At 40.0% G+C, this 23380-nt stretch overlaps 1 protein-coding gene across 2 annotated transcripts in view; it reads right to left on the reverse strand.

Moving 5' to 3' along the window:
* The window catches only part of ANO6 (anoctamin 6), a 102642-nt gene that overhangs the window by 33472 nt on the left and 45790 nt on the right, over window positions 1-23380 (reverse strand). For both annotated transcript variants that reach the window (XM_061639893.1, XM_061639895.1), the window contains exons 4-10: window positions 15890-15955; window positions 13115-13393; window positions 11103-11216; window positions 9100-9215; window positions 7302-7436; window positions 5747-5852; window positions 3702-3762 (exon numbers count right to left, since the gene is read on the reverse strand). In XM_061639893.1, coding sequence (XP_061495877.1) covers window positions 3702-3762; window positions 5747-5852; window positions 7302-7436; window positions 9100-9215; window positions 11103-11216; window positions 13115-13393; window positions 15890-15955 — 877 coding nt within the window. The remainder of the gene's footprint in view (window positions 1-3701; window positions 3763-5746; window positions 5853-7301; window positions 7437-9099; window positions 9216-11102; window positions 11217-13114; window positions 13394-15889; window positions 15956-23380) is intronic.

Consider the following 23380-nt stretch of genomic DNA (forward strand, 5'->3'; position numbering starts at 1 on the left):
TAAGTGTTCATTTATCACTCATGGTAAATGAACTAATTCTAGTTCTGATGCATTTATAAATAATAATAATAATCCTGCCCTTCAGCCAAAAAAGGGTCTAAGAGCAGTATACAAATATGTTATCCCATTCACAAGAGGAAACTCTAATGATGGGATGCAATGGAGAAAGGAGAAGCACTCTGCGCTAAGAAGTAGAACTTCGCACAAAAAGAGGGAGCCTTGCAAAAAGTGTACCTCCTTAGCACACATGGGAACTTAAGAGCATAAGAAGAGCCCCTCTGGATAAAGGCCTAGTTAGCCCAGTGCTCCATACTCACAGCAACCAACCAGATTCCTATGGAAAGCCCCAAAACAGAATATGACTGCAACTGCAGCATATACAATATACAACAATGCACCTTGAAGGCAGTGCTGGATAAGGTCCTTCCTGCTGGCTCCATGTTTGCTCATCATACTTTTGTGTAGCCCCCAGTTCTTGATGGAAGCTTGAGAATCTCAGTTTTATTTAAGAGACTGTGTATGTGTATGTGTATACACACACGCACACACAGACACATGCTTCTGCCAGTGTAATGCTGCTAACTCAACCATGGCTAAGGGATGAGAAGAACTTGGGACTCAACACCACCTCTCTTTGGCATAAATTGCCCCTGTTGGCCTTACCCATGATTGACACCTATCCTAAGCAGAGTTTGCTGTTTTTCAGTATTTAAACTTGCAAATACCATGCTATCTGTTAGAGTATAGCAGTGGAAGAAGTAAGTGCATGTTTCTAAAATACACTAAAATAAGAGAATGTTGAAAATCCCTGTTAAAGAACCTGGTGTTCAGTGAAAATGATTCAAGAAATCCATTTAGCATTGTTCAGTAATTGATTGATGGATGGCATGACCCATGAGTGCTTAAAGAAGTCGTGCTTCCATTATTGTAATAATTATTGCTAATAAATATTTAGGAATTGTGCACTACTGAAAAGGCTTTATTTTATTTTATATTTTAGAAAATAAGTTGTTTTGGGTCTGTTTTAACGAATTGGACGACTAAGCTGCCACATACGTAACATGAAACACATGTTGTTGTCAATTTACAACATTTGTCTAAAATGTTATAACAACACCTTTTTGTATATTAAACTTCCCATAGTCCTAATAGTAGTCTAAATGTTACTTTACATACTGTGTAATTAGATTTCAATATAGCATTGATTTTAATCACCAGTAAGCAAGCATAGTGATTAAATAGGAGGGGCTAATGCTAGTTATAGTGACCTTGTAAATAACATCAAACCAGTGAATCAAAATGCTTTCTGGGCAAACAACTTTACCTTGACCATTGAGTACAACATTTGTCAACAATGCGGACATTTTGATTATAGAATCATTTTTCTTACCAAGAGATGTCCCTGACTGCTTACAGTTGTTGTGTGTAGAATGCATGAACTAATAAACATTCAGATCAGAATATTTTGTTTCTGGAAAAATGGTGTTCTTCTCTACCCCGCTCCTGACCTCCCTGGTTAGCACATCCATTATTCTTACAACTGCCATATGGAATGTGGCTTCGACTGGCTGAGTTGGGAGTGGGAGGGACTGCATGGCAGTGGTTCCGCTTCTACTTGGTGCACCGGCTCCAGAAGGTGGTGCTTGGGAACATTGCTCGGCACCCTGGACTCTCCAGTATGGGGTTCCACAGGGGTCAGTTCTGGCCCCCATGCTGTTCAACATCTACATGAAACCTTTGGGTGTGGTCATCCAGAGCTTTGGAGTGTGCTGCCATCAGTATCTGATGACACGCAGCTCTATTTCTCCTTTCATCCTCTTGTGGTGAGGCTGTCAATGTGCTGAACCAGTGTCTGGCTGCGACAATGGACTGGATGAGGGCTAATAAACTGAGGCTCAATCCAGACAAGACTGAGATGCTGCTAGTGGGTGGTTCTTCTGACCGAATGGTGGATGTCCAACCAGTCCTGGATGGGGTTGCACTCCCCCTGAAGGAGCAGGTTTGTAGCTTAGGGGTTCTCCTAGAACCATCTCTGTCACTTGAGGCTCAGGTAGCCTCGGTGGCACGGAGTGCCTTCTAACAACTTCGGTTGGTGGCCCAGTTATGCCCCTATCTGGACAGGATAACCTGGCTTCAGTTGTCCATGCTCTGGTAACCTCCAAGTTAGATTGTGCTCTACATGGGGCTGCCTTTGAAGATGGTTTGGAAACTGCAGCTTGTGCAAAATGCAGCGGCTAGATTGATAACAGGGACCAGATGGTTCGAACGTATAAAACCGATTCTGGCCCACTTGCATTGGCTGCCTGTATGTTTCCGAGCTTGCTTCTAAGTGCTGGTTTTGACCTATAAAGCCTTACACGGCTTAGGACCACAATACCTGGTGGAACGCCTCTCTTGACACGAACCCACCCACACACTACACTCACCATCCAAGGCCCTCCTCCGGGTGCCTACTGCGAGGGAAGCTGGGAGTCTGGCAACAAGGGAGAGGGCCTTCTCAGTGGTGGCCCCCAAATTATGGAATGATGTTTTTGATGAAGTGTGCCTGGCGCCAACACTGTTATCTTTTTGGTACCAGGTCAAGACTTTCTTCTTCTCCCAGGGATTCTGTGTTTTTAAATTGTTTTTTTAAAAATGTGTTTTAAAATTTGTATATTTGTATTTAATGTTTTTACGTAAACTGCCCAGAGAGCTTTGGCTATGGGGCGGTATACAAATGTAATTATTATTATTATTATTATTAACAACAACAACAACAACAATTAGTATCTTATTGGACAGTGCCTGTGTGGATCATGGAGGTGGCAATCCTGTAGACACACTTAACCTGGGAGCAAGTCCCATTGAACTTAATGGGATTTACTTCTGAGTAGACATTATCCATCTGAATATATCTGGCATTAGTGTGATTTTCTTAATTTTTTTTAAAAAAAGTCTTTACCGACTGCTCTCTTGCCATACAATGCAAGAGGAGGTGTGGCCATGTAACATATGTAATATACATAAGCAAGGATGCCCTAACCACCTGAACAATACCTGCCCTTTTTTGTATCTGTTCTTTTCTCCCCTTTCTTGGAAGAATATGGAATCACATTGTATCCAGCACTCTACTGTTACTTAAAAAAACAACAGAAAAAAGTGTGAACCAGCAGTCTCACTGCAGCAAGGCTGTTTCAGGTATGCATGGATTGCCTCTGGATTGAGGCTGTGCTACTAAAGCAACCTTTGCCAACCTGGTACCCTTTGGATGCTCTGGACTACATGGATAGGAGGTGCAGTCTGGAAAGTTTAGGGGCATGCCCACTTATCTTCCACTGTCACAGCTGTGAGTACAGGAGTGGATTGCCATCGGACTCACTGGAGTATTTTCTTTCCCTTCCCCTTTCTAGCATGTAGCTGAGAACATCCAGAGAGCAGGAAGAGTTTTCTCAGGATCCTACGCAAATAAGTTTCTGCATGCACAGCAGTGCTGTGGGTGTGGGGGAGTCATATCTCTCACCTAGATAAACACTTAGCTGATTCTGTGATTTCTGTACATTGACTTCATGTCTTGAAGAACAATTTTATGCTATACCATTCCTGCAAAATCTATCTGAAGTTGTTATGGATATAGACATAGATATAGAAACCAATGCCTCTGCTTTGATTTCATTTTTTTAAAAAAAAATCTGCCCCAAACATTATATTTGAAATCAGCTTACCCCATATTCCCATAAATACTGCAAACACTAGTGTTCCGAAGCTATCAAATATACACAGCTTCTGGAAAACATTAAGGAAAAAAAATAGCTTAACATATAATGCTGTATTATCTTCCCACGCACCTAAAGAACAGAGACTCAGAAGTTTTATAATTCAATTGTATGGGGGTGGGGTGGGGCTACCTATACACAGAAACCAGTTTTCATGTGCACATATTCTCTTACGCCATGCAAATGGTAGTCCCGCATCCAGCACCTAGGGCTCTGCGTTTGGTATGCCTCAGGATGCACACAGTGACAAAAGAAAGGCACTCCTCATCGGTTAGGAGGAAGGACTGAACCAAGGCACCTGCTTGCTGTTTTCTTGCCCCACAGCTGATCAGCTGAAGGCATTGGCCATCTGTTTGTTAGGAGGAAGAAAGCGATTGCCAACTGGAAGCTATGGTGATGGCACGTAGCTCTCTACTGTGTAAGAAGCTGTCAAGATAACGGCCTCTCAGTTTTATAGTTAAATAAACTTTCCATTTTTTTAATGTTATGTCAAGTTTCATAAATCAGAGAAATGTAACACTAACCTAGTCTCGCATCATAGAAAATGGCCCAATATGCTATACATGGGATTTTTTTTTAAAATCACAACAGTTTTTAAAATCTACTTACCATCCTGAAAAGAGAGACAAATATGTTTCATATATCAAATATTAAATGCACACATAAAAAGCAGACCAACTAAAAATAAGGAAACAAATGAACAGCGTCAGGCTGGACTCAAATGATAAGTTTCTTGTGTGATGGCAGCAACTATCAGATGATAATGTGATTGTGTAAAACTAATATACAGATTAGTTGTTCTAGATGTTGCATTCTTATCATATAAACAAAAGACCCACCAGTGGAAGGCAAGCTATAATGTGACAAGCTTATCACATGAAAAGCATGATAACTCTAGGCCTGTTTTTTAAAAACCACACATTTAAATCGGTTTCATTTCTTCAGTCTGCTTATTCTTTTCCCCCACATTTATCTCTTTCCTATTCCCTATCCTGCCTTTCTAAAGTGAACCTGAAAATGAAGAGAAAATGACACATATTATTTTTGTGCCGCTCCATTTATGAAGGAGAAGAAAGTAGTTCTGTGACAAGGACAGCCTGGCCATGAGAAGTATCAGACTATCACTCTATTGGTGGATACGGTTGTGCAGGATAGGCTATGGGTATATGAGAGCAATTCAAGTTAATGGAGTATCCATTTTGCTAAGGTTCCATTAAGTCAAACTTGTTTAGCTGAGCAGACAGATGGGATACAGAAATATAATGTAGGAGCTGTAGCAATAGGCTTTGCCTAGAGAAACAATCCTGACTGTTGTTGATGATGATGAGTGGGAAGCCATAAAAATGTCCTTAGATAATTGAAGATCTAATTTTTCCAAGGAACAGCACTGCCTGTACTGATTTCTCCTTTTCCAATACTCCTTTTCAGCTCTTCATTCTTTTCTCTCTACATTCTTTTCTCAGAGATACTACAAACTTCCAGTACTCTACTTTTGGAGATCAACATTCCTGGGAAGTGAGGTTGAATATCCTGATGTAAAGAGGAATAAGATCAAACTTAAGAACACATTTCTTAAAAAATCCATGTAGTTGGAAATCTCCTAAGCAACCGTTAACTTACAGTAGATTGCAAACATTTGGGAGACAATATTAAACACAAAAATACTCTTCAAGTAGAGCAACAGCACCATCGTTTCCGTTTATCACCTTTGTGGAAGTCCTTCAAGCTTCTGATCACATTCCAATCAAATACAGATGCACTTTTCCCCCTGGCTATGATACAGGTACATAATCTACCCATGAAATGTCTCTCAATAGCCTTTCCTCAGACTGTTCCTCTCACAAATCTGACTTTAATTAATGAGTTACATTTTACTTTAGCCTTTTCAGTCCTTCCTTTTTTGCATGTATTTTCAACTTTGTTTAAAAATAAATTTTCATGTCATAGAAAAGAATGCATTTCTTTATGCTGGAAAAGGAAATGCTGTTTGTTACCTTGACTGATTCACAAGTGATTGTGAGATTCCAGTATGTACACTGTTGATCGCATTGTGGGCACATGATGATATTACCTCCTATGTTAGGGTCACATACCTCTTGTCTGAAAAAAAAAATCCATTCTATATACTGTGCAACTCAATGAACAAATTGCTAAATTCCCTCAGTTGAATTCAACTAAGTCTTATTAACTCCAATGGGTCTACTCTGAGTAAGACCAGCATTGACTACCACCCATTGCTTTCATAAACCACTGTCTGTATCTATCGTATTCCTTTAAGATTCCCATTTGCAGTCACTTCAATAGGGTCAAAGTAAATACAACAGTGCTCTTCACCACAATGATCCTTTTTGAACAACAACAAAAAACAAGTTCACAAGTTCTGCAGAAGCAATCCAAGAAAATGTTTGAATGGAGGAAGTGCTTATTCTTTTCCCCACCTTCTCTTTCTCTTTTCCAAATCTCACCCCTTCTAGTGGCTTCTTCCATTTGGGCTCCAATCAATGCATACGATAGTAACTGATTATTCATTGCTCTTGAATAACCCATTGATTTTGTCCTTTATAGTTCTCTGTCAGTGTTCCATATTTTATTTTATTTGTCATAAGTGTCCCCAAAATTTTCATATTCATAAATCAAATTAATATTTATATAGGATCATTTGTTTTCATAGCATAATTTTTCACTGATTTCAGCTGGGAGTTGGTTAAAAAAACTGCTGAGATTTCCCTCTAAGCTTATGGTATGTCCAGAAGAGAGGATGGTTAAAAATCTGAAAAGGGTATTATGTACTCCAGAGAACAATAAAACAAAGGAATCAGAGAAGACACAAAAATGAGGTTTTGGAAATTGGTCATAGATGATAGATTTGTGGGGCAATTACAATACCACATACTAAAATTAGTTGTCCTTAGCATATTTTAACCTTTTCACATTGAATGTGGTTCTACAATAGTAAAAAGTTTTTTCTAACATTTCAAAAGACATTTGAACGCTGGCCTGGCACCAGCAGATGGCCAGGGTGGGCATTGGCCGAGGGCCTCTGCAGCTGGGGCTGGGGCTGGGGCTGGATGGGTGTAGCTTTTGCTCTGCAATCCGATGGCAGGTGTGCATGCACAGTGCAGTAACATGCTAATGCTTCTGGACTTATTTAAGCCCCTGGCCATGGTAGTGCTACAGTATCACTGCTGCCTTCGATGGCCTGCTTCAGTCTGGTGCTGGCCCTCTTTGAATGCTTAAACAATAACTTGACCCTGCATGCTCACAATTTAGGCTGCAATCCTAAACCCACTTACCTTGGATTAAGCCCCACGGAATTTTGTGGAACCTTCTTTTGAGTATACATGGTTAGGACTGCACTGTAAGTCCTACTAAGTTCAATTGAACTTTTCCCAAGGTAAATGTGTGTAGGACTGCAGCCTAGATTAACTCATCTGGCAGAACAAATTATTATTTGGGAATGGTCTACTTAACAACAGTGCAATCTTTATGCTGGATCATATGCATGCTGGATTATATGTAACATGAACTGCATGAACGATTATAGGTTACCTCCAAGTGCAGTTGTCCTTTGTGAAATATCCATACAAAAAGCATCCAAGTCCAACGACTGCTGCCAGGAGTAACATCTGAGTATAGAATCCCAGCCAAGCAAAATAGATCCCAATTTTCTCACCATAATATTTCCTGTGGATAAAAACATATCATTAGAAAATGCAAATAAATCTGCATCTCTCCTCATTCCAATAATGAAGGCGGTGGGAATCCCTTTATATTTCATGCAAACATGCATAAATTATTGTGTACTGCCATCTGTTCTGGGCTACCAGAATTCCTTATAGTAATTGAGCACAGAAGCCTCCTTTACTGTCTCTAAGATCATTGAAAAGCAGTGATGCCATCTCCCCCCCCCAGCCACCCGCCAACAAAGCTTTAACTACTGCACGAGGCAGCCGTTTAACAGGGTATTTCCTAGCATGGAGATGAAGAAATCTTTTACATTTCAGCTTCTCACACAGATGTTAGAGAATTGGGAACCTTGCCCAAATGGATCTCCATCTGAGCACCATAATGGCAATTCCACTTGTGTTAAAATTTGTACAATGGGAGGAATATTTACGTGGATTCTCCACTACTATGAAACCTCCTTCTTCCAAAATTTGGCTAAAGCTCAAGCCTGGCCACATTTGGTGTCAGATTTTTTTGTTTAGGGTTTAGGTTTTTGTAGCTGCTCTGAAGCAGGTTGATTTTGTTGCCATTCAGCATCCTTATTTAATTTTTAAAAGATCTTGCTTAAAACATTTTCACTCATACTGCGATGTTAGGGATAAGGCCAGTTATATTAAGTAACAATTACACTAAGGGCACAATCCAACTGCTAGTTATATGGGCTAAGGGAGATGGATATGGCGGACCTCCGGCTGAGCTGGCTGAACCCCAGCACAGCTGGGCTGCACCGGCATAAGCCCCATACCCTGGCTCAGCTGCAGCTGAGCAGGGACTCAGCTGGAGGTCTTCCGGGGAAACCCAGCCTGAGATAAGAGGAGCCTGCAGAAGCCAGTGGGAGGCCTGAAAAAGGGCCGTTCTGGGGACATGCTGGAGGTGGGGCTGAGAGAGGGGACTTGCATGATATCCAGGTTCCATTCGGCTCCCTCTTGTGGCCCTTCATCTCAGCAGCCAGTACGCTGGGAAAAGTGGTGGTGGAAGGAAACATTTATTTTGTTTCCTTCTGCTGCACCCTGCCAATGCAGCCAGCATCCTCCCCTCCAAGAGGCCTCCGAGCAGCAGCTGGATATAGTGGCCCCTTTCGCCAGCTCTGCCTCCGACGGATTCACTTCTGCTGGCCTCTAACAAGTTGAATTACTCTGTAAGGCTGCAATCTCTACAGACTTACACAAGGACTTGGGAGTAAGTCCCATTGAAAGGGGATATATCTTATACATGTATACATGGATTACACTGCACGCTGAGATAAGTTCTTCCTTCCAAATGGAACCTTGATTTTTTATTACATGGATATATATATTTTGAACATTCTCAATATGTAACAAGTGGATGATTATACACAATCCAACTGACTCCAAAGAACATCAAAGGAACAAATTAGAGTGAATAATTAGGGTCCCTCAAATATCATCAGTCCTTTTATACAGATGGTACTTTTGTGTACTTTGTGTACTTTTGTGTACTTTGTAGGAAATAGATCATCATGTCTGATGATGGGGTACACATACTTGACCAATCTCCTTGCATTCTGCATGTTTTCTTTGTAAAGAATTACTATATATGGAGGGGGGGCAATCATATTTGAATTGGCCCTTCCATCTTTCTGATGCCTGTCCAAACCTACCTGACCAGATCTAAGGGTTGTAACTTGAAAATATTTCGAGGATGAGCCCATTCTCTGTATAGCAGGTACCGTTCATTTGGGCAGTTGGGATCCTGTGACTGATAGTTGAATCTTGACTGTGAAACATAATATTAAGTGGATCATTAAAGAACCCCCAACCTCCATGGAAATACAGTTTGTGTCTTGTATTTTTGAAATCTGCTCTTGCTCAATTCATTGCCCAAGCATGAATCACTTGCCTTGAAGCATTTACAGTCACTGCCAGGGCATGCTTTAGGGTCAAACTACATTTTATCATTTTCATGTAGAGGAAGCTAGAATATGCTTTTTTTTAAATCATCATCATTATCTTTGTAAGACTGGTACTGTAATGTGCAACAGTGGTCATAAATGGTTTCCTGGTAGCTTCTGGAACTGGCATGGAAGCTTACCCACACTGTGCAGAAAAAGCAGAGATAGTTATGCTGTTGATTTTGACACCATAACGGAAAAAAGTAATCTAACTTCATTTGAATGACAGAGAGATGTAAATGATAAAGAGAGAGATCCGTAGGGCATCAGGTTGGAGAGGGCTGATGTACTGCATCTCTATCTATTTTAAGCCCTAGATGAATATGTGAATATGTGTGAAAGGGAATGAGTGACACAGCGCACAGCATGGAGATTGGGTTGGGCAACCTTTGGCCCTCCAAATGTTGCTGAATTGCAACACCAGTCATCCCTGCCCATTGGCAAAAACTTGCTGGGGCTGATGGGAGTTATAGTTCAGTAACATCTAGAGGGCCAAAGGTTCCCCACTCCTGATGAAGATATATTATAGCCTCAATTCTGCCAGCACACACCAAAGTTTGAAATGTAAAAATAACTCAGTGAAAATAGGAACAGCCTTTATCTACTCTATCCTGTTCTGGTTCAGTTGTCCTTCTAGATGAATGACATGCTGTGGGGCACAAAAGTGTATTGGTGGTAAAGGCCAGTTCTCCAGCTCTTATAATATAGCACCAGGAGTTTGTGTCTCTTTTCATACCTCCTGTGTTCCTCAAAAGCTTCTTTTATGACATACAGGGACTTTCCCAGTGGTGCCAGAGCAGTAGAAATATATGCAGGATTGTGGGTGGAGAAAGCAAAGGGGGAAAAAAAGTCCTCTCATGCCAGTGTTATAAGTGTAAATCCCATTATCTCAAACAGACACAATGTGCAGAAGAACAAAGAATGAGATTTTAAGATTTTAAAATACAGTTTTACAGCATTTGAATACTTTAAAAATATTCAGGATCTTCCTCATTACTTTTCACAAGAAACTAATAGCATGTAACTAACATATGACAAAAGTTTGTTATTTGGTCCATGGGTAAATATTTACCACAATTCTTCAGTGATCTTTACACATATCACTCTAAATATACATAGTTTTTGCAAAGGCATTCTGTATGGGATACACCATGTAGAGATTGCTTAAATTGTGCATAAAATATTTACATCACTTTGTGTTTGTCCATTTTGCAGCATTCTATAAAAAAGTGATGCTGCATTGCAGTAGCTTGCAAAACTGTTAGGTCACAATCTAGTACACAGGATATTTCCAGACTGTCGCTGTTTTGGGATGTGATTCAATCACATACGACAAATTCAGGTTGTGCAGTTAAGGCTGATTTTGAGATCTTTTACAACAAAACTGCTTCCTCCCAAAATCAGACTTTTTGCAATAAGGAAAGCGAGCGGGGAAAGGATTGGAAAGTGTGGGATAATTGCTTAGTGTAACATTGTATAACCTCCTCACCAACAAAACAGAATGAATGCTCAATAAAAAGCTGACATTGTTTAGCTTCCTTGTAAACTTTGTACAATCAGGATGAATGCTCAATAAACAGGCCATCTGGAAGCGATCACAGTTAAAAGGTCAGCTAGTATTTTCCTGTTGGCTTCTATAGAGACTTTGTATCATTGTTTCTATAATACATTTTTTTTAATCAAAAGGGTAATGCTTTAAATATTGGACTTACATCATGGAGTGGAAAGGCTGCTTTGTAGATCCCAGAGTCCAGTAGTTTATTGATTCCAAACTTTTTCACGTTGTCTCTTATAGCATATTCCCCACGGCAAAGAATAAAGTGAACCTGAAACACACACCCCACACACAAAGTTCTTACTTTACTAAGAATGAACTAGATTTGTAGGGATTACACCAGAATAAACTCAGGGGGCATTAATCATATGGTAAGAGTGTCTAGAAATATGCATTGTCTAGATCATGCCATCCTAGGCTGATCATATATAGTGCAAATCTGATTATCATATCCAGTAGCAGCACCCAGTTTACTGATGGTTGTAGCTTTTAGGACAGAGTATCCAACCTGCAGCCCTCCAGATGTTGTTGGACTACATCTCCCATTATCCCTCACTATCAGCTATACTGACTGGGGATGATGGGAGCCCAACATCTGGAGAGCTACACATTAGACACTCTTGTCTTAGGAGAATATCTCTTAATGAGCTACGAGTGACCAAGCAATCATGTGATACCTATATTTACCACAATTATAACAGTCATGGGAATAACAGGGACATTTGAATCCACCCTCAATTTTCATTTGAAAATATAGGTTTTGAGTTCTTATGGTTGTGGAAAAAGACTTGAAAAAGTATGGATAATATTTGCACAGGAATCAGAGAGTATTTATGCACCATGTGGGCAAAAAGTTCACAAATGATTCTGTCTTCCTGCTGCCACATCTCTCTGCTTCAAAGGTATTAAAGGCTCAAGTATCTTCCTGAAGCCAGTGGTTAGCAGCCTTAGTTTCTCCCTCAACCCATCTCAGTCCTGACAATAATTTTTGAAACCTCCAAAACCAGTAGAATGTACACAGTTAAGGCACAGGTGGGGAACCTGTGAACAGATGTTGTTGCTTTTCAACTCCTATTGGCTCTAGCCAGCATGGCCAAAGTTCCGGGGTGATGGATGATGCAGTCCAGCTACATCTGGAGGGCTCCAGCCTCCCCATCCCTGCAGGAAGGGAACCCAAGAACAATTAGTCAAACCCATGTCAGAAACATAATTTGGTGTTTAACACAAAATCAGGATCTTTCACGACCCTTTTCCATGACGACTCCTTCATCCATGGTGATTGTGATCCCTGGTCTGTGATGCAGACAAGTGAAATATGACAGGTTGTGCACTGATGCTTATGTGGCTTGCGGGGATCAGATTTGTCTCAAGGACTGTATTTGTCATTGCTGTTAGTAAAAGGGTACTCTCCTGAACAACTATATCTGTGGGGTTCTGAAGGATGGAGAATGGTGCCTTGAGGACAGGGAAGCTGGAGGGACAATTCATGTGGACAATACATGTGAGTCATGGGCCACACATTAGATTTACTTGTGTAACCGTGTACTTGATAAAGGCCAGGATGAGTTGTGGGAGTGAAAATACAACAGCTGAACGAGCCTATAGTTCTACTTTCCTCTTCTCCCAGGCATTTTAGCATGTGTTTTTACATTGTTTTTTTAAAAAATGTGTTTTTAAATTTGTATTTTGTATATTTGTTTTTAATGTTTTTAATTGTTGTAAACCGCCCAGAGAGCTTCGGCTATGGGGTGGTATACAAATGTAATAAATAATAATAATAATACTTTGAAAAAAAGTCACAGGCACATAAAATATTGCCTTACACCTTATAGTCAGACCATTGGTCCATCTAACTCAGAATTGTCTATTCATTGTCTGATAGCAGCTGTCCAGGATTTCAAACTGTTGTATTTTCAAGCCCTACTTAGAGATGCCAGCTAGGAACTGATCCTGGGACCTTTTGCATGCTAAAGCATGAGTTCTTTTACTGAACGTCTTCAAGTGATGGCTCTTCTCAAGCTATGACCCATCGCCAATGATTGATTGTACAATGCAATGCAGTTTTCATGCACTGTTTTATTGTTTTGATGCACAAAACAGCAAGAGAAAATATTAGCTTTGATTGATGCAGAAAGCAAATGCATCCTTACAAGAATATCTGAGACTTACTATTCGGCTCCTTGTTGCTGGATTGAAGAATGTCTCCTTGTCTTGCATATAAAAGTCTGATAAACGGTCATTTTCAAATGGAGCAGTAAAAAACTCCTGCTCTGGTTTGATGATAGTTTCATCCACACTGAAGAATCTACTAATCCACTTAAATGCTGAGTCATGGGTTTTTAGGTCATTTGGCTGCAGAGGCAATTTGATGTGCATAATTTCAGCATAGCTGCACAGCAGTTCCCAAGGTGCGTGCACTTTTATAAATAAAAGCTTTTCATCCAAGACCTGCAATAAATGGATATTCATATAAATATATGTATGTTTATTTCATCCGTTTTTAAAGAATTTTAAACAGATTCTTTAATCTGTTAAGAACCAGAAAAAGATTATCCCGTGACAGTTTGGACACAATCTGCTGGGAAGTTCTCCTGCACAAGACACACTGATAGCAATGGGAGTAGTGGAAGAGCACAAGTGGTGCTTCGTTTCTAAGAGTGCAAGCCTTGCTGGAAACCATCCTCCCCTACCCCAGTATGGAAAACCTTCTCCCAAATCCTACTTGAGAATGAACCACTTGTGATTAGTGTTGGAGGGAGGGATTGTTTAACCTGGGGAAGGTCACTATCTGAATTCCCCCACTGGAAAAGCCTGTCAGCAAGATTTGGGTCTGGATTTCGTTTACTTCATATTTGGGTCACACCCTAGAACAGCTGCCTGCCTGCCAGTGCTTCCTTTCTTTTTATGGCTTTCTTCCAAACTTGCCCTGATAGCTGAGCAGGTCTAATCGCAGTGGTTGAGAAAGCTCTCTCTCTCCAGTATAGTGTAGTGGTTAGAATGATTGATTAGTACCTGGGAGATGAGGGTTCAAATCCCTACTCATGGTTATTGTTAGAGTGAAACAGAGTGGGGTGTGGTGGGTGCTGGGAGGGAACCATGTATTCTATCTTGAGCTCCTTGAAGGAAAGGCGGGATATAAATGTAGTAAATAAACAATGAATAACATAGGAAGTTGCCTTACACTGTGTCAGACCATTGGTCCATTTAACTCAGTATTGTCTACACTGACTGGCAGCGGCTCTCTAGGGTTTCAGGCAGGAGTCTCTCTCAGCCCTACTTTGAGATGCTGGGGACTGAACTTGGGACCTTCTGCATGTAAAGCAGATACTCTACCATTAATATCCCTAGTAAAATTACTTTTAACCTAGAGCTTCGGATGCTGTCTTCTAGACATTATGACACACAGAAAGGTGGCTGGAGACCACACAACCTCCAATAAATGCTACTGCTTCTGCTGTATCCCTCACTCCTTCAGGTAGGCCTGAGAGAAGGGAAGAAGATGCAGCGGGGTTGAGGAGTTCACAGGTGTGCATGTGTAAGTGTACGGTGAGCTACAAGGAGTTTACCCATCAGTCCTTCTGATGATTCAAAGATAGTCAGAAGGCATAATAACTAAACTCAGAGGCACCTTTTTCTTTACTGTTGTTTTGTTGTTTTGAGGCTGAGAGCTGGCACTGAAAATAGATCGCAAGTCTAAGCCCTGGCATAAATTAAGCACTGTGCAAAAGGAGATATAAATGATACGTTTTCACTGGAAATAGGTGTATATTAAAGGGACAAATGTCTTGTTTTATGTCAATAAATCTGTCAAACACGTTACAAACTAAGTCATGTAAAAAATCCTATTACTACTTCTGATCATACAATTTACCTCTGTGAACAAGGCTGCTGTTTCTAAATGTTTTGATTGATGAACATTGCCAGTTGATGACACTACCATAAAAATGACATATGGTCATAAATATGACCAAGTTGGCTCTAAAGCTTGATTTGCTTTTGATTTTTATTACTCCTCACATGTAATATATGCAGCTAACCTTTACTGTTCACAGTGTAAAATATCTGGGAATTGCTAGAAGCACTGTAAATTGTGCCAGTTTGAAGAGGGGCAATTTTTCTCTTCGGCTTCTTACATTTCAGCAATGTGGGTGGATGGATATCTGAAAGAAGACATGACTGTCATGCGTAGGTGAGCAACTGTGCCATTTTTATCTCAATTTTAAAAAAAAGTTAAAATAACACGGGATTATAGAAGCTGAACCATACAAGTTCATCTCTAGCAATACTACAGTTCATCCCATAATAGTCCAGGAAGTGCAGAAACAGAATGAACCTCTAATGGTTATGCAGGAGAACTAGAAGGAACAGATGACCGGATAAAAATACTCTGTCAGTGTTACAAGTCTGCACTTGTTCAGATCAGTGTAGGGCTCCTTCTGAGAGGAAAGGTGGGATATAAGTTAAATAATTAAATAAATAATAATGAATAATAATAATAATAAAATAACATTAACTTGCAGTGTTCCGTAGTGTGCACAGAGTTCTTATGTAAGCTGCCTCTTCTTTTCATTTCAGTGGAATGGCAGCACGATTCAACATTTTAGAAAAGGCATTCTTGTCCCATGATGGAATGACAGGCACCCCTCTTTGCTGTAACACATGAAACATTCTTCCATGCAACTAAATTCAGTTAAAACCAAGTGTTCTGACTGAATTGATTGGTTTCAGACACGCGAGTATGCGTGTGCGTGCACACACACACAAACACGCCAAAACCTAAAAAGAGAGAGAAGGGGCTGAGATTCCTCACTATAGCCTGATTACAAAAAGATGAGAAAAATACCACAAGCATGTGGACAGATTTCAATGCCACTGACATACAAATCCATTTTCTTCAATGCAACAATGCACATTTTCAAAAAGTACAAGGGGAATTGTACTTACCGACCTTGTTGCTTCAAGCTGCAAACCACGGCTTATCAAGTTAGATTCATATACTTGCCTCTTCCTCTGTTAAAATTGATTGAAAAATGGTAAGATTTCTTTTCTTTTTTTTAGAAGGGTATGATGATTCATACTCCTCAAAAGAAATGCACATAGATTTTACTGCAATATGAAAAATCATTGTGTTTAACTGTATATAGACCCTGGCATTCTTTGCATATGATTGGTTTTCACATCAAGATATTAAGGTGCACACACAATGCAATGAATACATGCTTTAAAATGTGTATATGTTTGAAAGTGTGTGTACTCTGCAAGCACACAGGCCAGGGAGTCACGGCTCTGATGAATGTACACAAGGTGGCAAGCATGACCACTTTATCCCTGAGTAAAGTGTGAACCCCATATTCTTACAGACAGTTGACATTCATCAAACTGAACAAAAATAAATATATAACAATACTGAATAATAAGAGATTATTCCATAAATCCCATAGACCAGGGATAACAATCTCTAGAAGATGCCTTCAGAGTGAGAGTCTACAACTGGCAGAAGGCTGGTCCTCCCTAGGTGTGAGACGGGGGGACAGTAGATGTGCCATGTGTGAAAGATATTGGGTGGTATAGTCCTAGTAATACTGTTTCCAATTCTCTCAGAGGCATACTGGGATAACTGTTCTGATAGGTTTTATTGGTGGGCTGTTGTTTATATCTCATGTTTAGGAGAAGTCTTGGGAAGGAGGGAGATGGGTGATGCCACCTCAATTTCAGTGATCATGGGTAGAGGGAGGCATAGCCATGGGAGGTGATGGGCTACCATGGAAGATGTTGTTGTTGTTATGTCCCTTCAAGTCGATTACAACTTATGACGACCCTATGAATCAGTGACCTCCAAGAGAATCTGTCATGAACCACCCTTTTCAGATCTTGTAAGTTCAGGTCTGTGGCTTTCTTTATGGAATCAATCCATCTCTCATTTGGCCTTCCTCTTTTTCTACCCCCTTCTGTTTTTCCCAGCGTTATTGTCTTTTCTAGTGAATCAGGTCTTCTCATTATGGGTCCAAAGTATGATAACCTCAGTCTCATCATTTTAACTTCTAGTGACAGTTCTGGTTTAATTTGTTCTAACACCCAATTATTTGTCTTTTTTGCAGTACATGGTATGCACAAAGCTCTCCTCCAACACCGCATTTCAAATGAGTTGATTTTTCTCTTATCCCCTTTTTTCACTGTCCAACTTTCATATCCATACATAGAAATCGGGAATACCATGGTCTGAAAGATCCTGACTTTGGTGTTCAGTGATACATCTTTGCATTTGAGGACCTTTTCCAGTTCTCTGATAGCTGCCCTCCCCAGTCCTAGCCTTCTTCTGATTTCTTGACTATTGTCTCCATTTTGGTTAATGACGGTGCCGAGGTATTGATAATTCTTGACAAGTTCAATGTCCTCATTGTCAACTTTAAAGTTACATAAATCTTCTGTTGTCATTACTTTAGTCTTTTTGATGTTGAGCTATAGTCCTGCTTTTGTGCTTTCCTCTTTAACTTTCATCATCCAAGAGGCTAGAGGGGCACCCAAGGCGGAATGGTCAAAGCTGAGACACCAGACTAAGATGCATCAAAACTCAGAGGAAGGCAATGGTAAACCACCTCTGAATACCTCTTACCATGAAAACCCTATGAACAGAGTATTCATGGAAGACGAGGATAAGGCTATCTACACCTTGTTCCTTGCTCCCACTCCTCTCATGAATGGGTTCCTGGTTGCTCATCTGCTGTGCCCACTGGCCTGTGTGTACTATTGTTTAATGCCAGATCTATACACAATAAGACCACATTTGATCATGGATTTGATTCATAAGATTTGATCATTGATTTGATCATGGATGAGGGTGCCTTACTGGTGTGCATTACTGAGACCTGGGTGGGTGAGCTGGGAGGAGTTGATCTGACCCAGCTTTGCCCACCTAGATACTTGATGCAGCATAGGCTGCAGTGACGCAAGGGAGGAGTTGCTGTGGTCTACAGGACTTCCATCTCTGTTACCAGGAAACCACTGTGTCTTGGAGCTGGCTGTGAGGGCCTGCACCTGGCATCAGGCCAAGGAGACAGTAAAATAGGGTTGCTGCTGGTATACCATCCACCCTGTTGCCCAGCAGCATCTCTAACTGAGCTGGCAGAGGCTATGGTATTGAGGAACCCAGAATAATAGTCCTGGATGATTTCAATGTCTATGTCTGTAGTGTTCTGGCTTGGCACTTCATGGCCTCCACGATGACCATTCGACTATCTCAAGTTGTTACTGGTCCAACACATAGGACAGGGCACATACTCATTTTTTATTTTTTTATTTTTGTTCCACATGGAGGAAAGGTTTGTATGGCGATTGGGGTGGTGGTGGATGTCACCCCATTGTCATGGTCAGACCACTCCCTGGTGAAATTTAAGCTTATGGCTCCAATGCTCTCCTGAAGGGGTGATGGCCAGATTTAGATGGTCCATCCCTGGAGACGAATGGAATCCACTGGATTCCTGAATGTCCTGGGGGAGTTCCCAGTAGATAGAGCAGGTGACTCATTGAAGCCATTGTTATGCTATGAAACAACAAGATGTGTTGGGCTCTTAACAAGGTTGCCCCTGAGAGCCCTCTCCAGCATTGTGGAGCCTGGTTTGCACCTTGGTACACCAGTGAACTAAGGGCAATTAAACAGGCTGGAAGATGACTAGAGTGCAAGTGGCAAAAGACGTGCTGTGAGGCTGATCGGGCATGAGTAAAACATCATAACTGTGCTTACTGTGTGGTGGTGAGGGCGGCAAAGAAGGCCCACTTCTCTGTCTCCATTGCATCCTCAGGTAGCCGTCCAGTGGACCTTTTCTGTATTGTCAGGGGTCTGTTAACATCATCTTCAGGAAATGGAGTTTTAGACCCTTTGGAGGCCCACTGTGAATTGTTTGCAAGGCACTTTGAGGATAAAGTTGCTTGCCTTCATAGCAAGCTTGATGCCCCAGCTACATCTACTATAGTCCCTGGTGGGGTGTCCAGTGAAACATATGCCCCAACTTCTTGGGATCAGTTTCAGTTGATGCTGAAATGATCCTGATGATGTGGACAAGTTGCCTGCAATGATGCAGCCATCAACATGTCCTCTTGACTCTTGCCCTTCTTGGCTTATTAACTCTTGTTGAAGAGGTATGACCGAGTGGATCCAAGGAATGGTCTTTGTGAGACGGAGTGACCCCAGCTGCCGTAACAGAGGCAGTGTTCCGACCACTCCTGAAAAAGCCCACCCTGGGCCATTGGTTTGTTACAACTACCACCCAGTCATAAATACTATCTTTTTAGAGAAGGGGATGGAGGCAGCAATTGCAAGTAAATCAGACTCTTCAGATCCTGCTAAACTGGATGTTTCCAGGTCTGTCTCCCATGATAAATCTACAATATACTGAATCATACTGTGGTTTGGCACTATGAAAACTAGCCCTGTGCTCATGTGCTTCTTCTGTCCTTTGTGCACTCTGTTTCAATAACTGCAACTTGGGCTGTGTACACATTACCAGCTAGGTTGTTCGTTTTCTCAGTTCATATCAATGCTGTTTGGGGAAAAAATGCATCAAAACACAGTATTTCATAAGAAGCATCAGGATAGATACAGGATAAATATAGACTGTGCCTAACACCATGTTTACACTGCTGTCCAAACTAGTAGCGGGAGCATACTGGATACAGAGTAAATGGGAGAGTGTACACCGCCATAATTTGTGGCAAATCATAGCTTGCAATACTATTTAAGTGATTTGAAATTTGCAAGTGATTTGCAATCCTGCTTTGGAGGATGAGTGCAAACCATAGCTTGCCAGTTCAGAGATAATGACTAACCATGGTATATGGTAAGGAGGAAATCACCAGTTAAACTCATCATGTAAGAGAAGGGAGAGAGAGGAAGCACAAGCATGAGGCTTGGTTATATAATACCAAACCATTGTTTAGCTTGCTGTTATATGGGAACCAACACTGTTTTTAACTCCATGCATATTGGAAGCACTCCACTTACACTAGTATCTTGCAACTATATTATTGTTATAGGGTCCTCACTTCCCTATCAGTAATTTATTAATATTAATAAATAAATAAATAAATGTTAATGTAGTAATGTTTTTAGTTACTGTAAACCGCCCAGAGAGCTTCAGCTATGGGGCGGTATACAAAGACAATAAATAAATAAAATTATTAAATTCAATTTACCAGAATTACAAATTAAAATTGGCTCTGAGCACAGTTCTGGGATTTAAAATACAGCTTCCATGTGGCAGAGTAAAAACAATTGGATAAAGTGTCCTTTTTGGATACATGCTCCCTTCCTCTATACATAGGAGCATGGGATAGCCATAAAAGGTTCTGCAACATGTTTGCAAGGAAAACAATTCTTAAAAAAGAAAAAGAAAAATAGTTTAAACATAATGGACTAGCACCATAAAAGCACACTGAAGAATACACTTGTATACCTGATGTACACCTGAATACAGTTCTAAGAAACTCTGGACTCTGGTTAATTGCCAGAACTCTTTCAGAATTCTCTAGGATCTTATTAATTAAGACAACTATTACTAAAATTTTTGAAAGATGATTTTATGCTGGAATAGTCTTGATGATTATGATAACAATCTTAGCATTTATGTGTTTAAAGTGCGTCATAATTCACCCAACTTTGTAAGGTAGGCCAGTATTAATTAATTTATTATATTTGTATGGTGTCCCGTAACACAGTTCTGTTGGCAGCTTACAATAAAATGTATTTCTTATTTTCATATTATTATCTTCATATTGCAGATGAGGGGCAGAGACTGAAATAATATCCAGTAGAACCTTTTGAAACAAAACAAAACAAAACACAACTTAGGAGCAATATTGTTCACAAAGAACAATGGGGAGGAGTTTCTTCCTTGTACGTTGATTGTTGAAGCACTTCTGCTGCTGACAACAGTGTTGAGACCAAGGACTCTAAGCTCCCTGCAGTACAGAGAGGCACTGCTTGCTAGGCAGAAGCTAGAGATGGAAGATCTCCTTGCAGTACAGTTCTTTTTTCCCAGTATACATGCTCCAGATAAGTGTTGTTTTATCTCCTTGCCCCAAATATCAAAAGTGGATAACAGAAGTAATTGTAGGATATTTATCTAGGGATAAACTACAAGAACTGGAGGATGTGTATCTTGGAGAACAAATGCAGACCATAATATGCTGGTTTGAATGTAAGAGGAAACTATGGTTTGTGCTCACACGAAAGTAATTAATTGTAGCCAGACATTTGAGGTTCCTCTTGTGCTAAACCATGCTTTGTTCTTATGTTTGAATGGGGCCTTTGAAATAATGAAGAGTTACTCATTAATTAATTTAAAACTTTGATTAACATGGATAAAAATATTGTGTAGATAAGGCCTGTACTACTACTAGAAATCTGAAAATGGATTGGTTGTGCAGGAAAGGTGAGGATCATGTTTAGATATTCAAAAGAAAATTGTGTTGAAAAATATTACAATTTTTTATTTTCATTGAATTTTTGGCTTGCTAGTTCCATACATGGCCTGACTTAACAGGCTACTCTGAGACTGCTCAGTCACGTGGATTTTACATCACCATAATTTGTGCTTGCATCTGTGTGGCCTATGACAATATTTCCACTTGGCTGCACATAATTTTGCAAGATGATTTTACAAAAGAGGATTTTGCAAGTTAGAAGATGCAACTCTTCAGAAAGAAAAGAGATGGAACTTAAAGTCTCCATGGGTCATACAGTGCATGTTAACTTTACGTGTCTTAACATGGCCTTTTCTGAGACAAGGTGATTCAAATGTTTAGCTTCCTCCCAATTTTGTACTTGACTTGGAAAAAGTACATACAAAAACATTTTCAGAGCTATTTGTGACATATACTGCATATGACAGGTTATGATTTCTTAAAGCAGAAAAAATTAAATCAACATCTAGTTCTCTGTTTATAAAAACTCCCTGGGGTCTGTGAGATTAGAGTTGACTAGAAACTCAGGCATAATCTGAGAATCTTCCTTAAACACACAAAATGTGATATACCAAGAATATGACACTTTAGATGATTATTTGGTGAACCAAACAGATAAGTAATAAAGAGTAATAATAAAGTACTGAAAAAATGCCACATTGGCATGTCTGGAAAGCTAGCAAGAACTTGGGAATGCACAATGTAATGACTGTAATCTTTAGGATTGTTTAGTTTCATTGAGGAAGGAGAACAAGGGACATATTCAATAGTTAAATGTGGTTGTTAAGAGACAGTGCAACTAAAAAACAGAAAAAGAAATTGCATTCCTGCCACCAAGGAGGAAAATATTGATTAGAGATTACTCCAAAGTAAATAGACTATTTACACATTTTAGTAGTATTCTGAGATCATTAGCTCCTTCCCTAACAACTATTTTTGTGCCTTTAACAGCTATGTGACAGCTATGTGGGCTCCTGCTAGGAGGAAGGGCAGGATATAAATCAAATAATAAATAAATAAAAATAATAAATAAAAATTCTGCAAGGAAAGTTTTTTGCCATGTAGACCTGGAGTGATAGTAAATGTTGTGCTTATTGAATTTCTGCCTCTCATGCAGCTACTGAAAGGATAGCAGGGGAAAATGTAGCAACCAAGTTGCCCAGATTGACCACAAGATACCTATGAGAAATAGGATGTGGATCAGTTTGCAAGTGTTGATGCAGCAGCAGCCCTTTGCTGATTCTCATAGGACAGAGCTATTAATGACTGTGTAGATGCCAGACATTTAAAACACATTATTTTCACCAAAGAATGTTGGGAACTGTAATTTGTTAAGCGTATTGTGAGAGTTGTTATTTCCTCCTTTTTTATTTAATAAGGATTAGACCTTATTAAATGATATAGTATAGGCCTCCTGTTAACATCTGAATTTGGATGAGGAAACACATCATTGAATGACCCACCCACCCCATGCCCAACACTCCTGCCTATAGAAATCTAGCAAGTAAGGGAGATAGCTTAGCTGTCTCCCTGACAGACTGGCTTTCTATCTGCTGGGAGGTGTTTTTTAAAAACAAAAACCAACCCCCTCAAAAACATCTGAATGGCATTCCAACATACATTCTGAAGGGGTACCATTGCAAACAGGCTATATCAAGTTATAAAGGAAACTATTATAGATTACATGACTGTACAGAATGCATAATATTTAAAGCTTCCTTTACTCATTTTTGGTGTCAGTAATTTCTTTGTGACAAATGCTAAGAACCAAGCATGCCAGCACCAAGTATATTTGAATTCAGAGATAATATATTTTTCAATTGTAAGAAGTAAAACCTAACTAGAAAGATCAAGTAAGAAAGAAGCCAAGGGGAAGATCATCAAATCCTATCTTTGTTTGAGATTATATAAACAATGACTCAGCTTTGTGGGGAAAGACAAAAGAGAAGAAAAGAAAAGAAAAAGTGCACCTTTGGA

The sequence above is a fragment of the Rhineura floridana genome, chromosome 8 (genome assembly GCF_030035675.1).
Source record: "Rhineura floridana isolate rRhiFlo1 chromosome 8, rRhiFlo1.hap2, whole genome shotgun sequence".
Taxonomy (NCBI): Eukaryota; Metazoa; Chordata; class Lepidosauria; order Squamata; family Rhineuridae; genus Rhineura; species Rhineura floridana.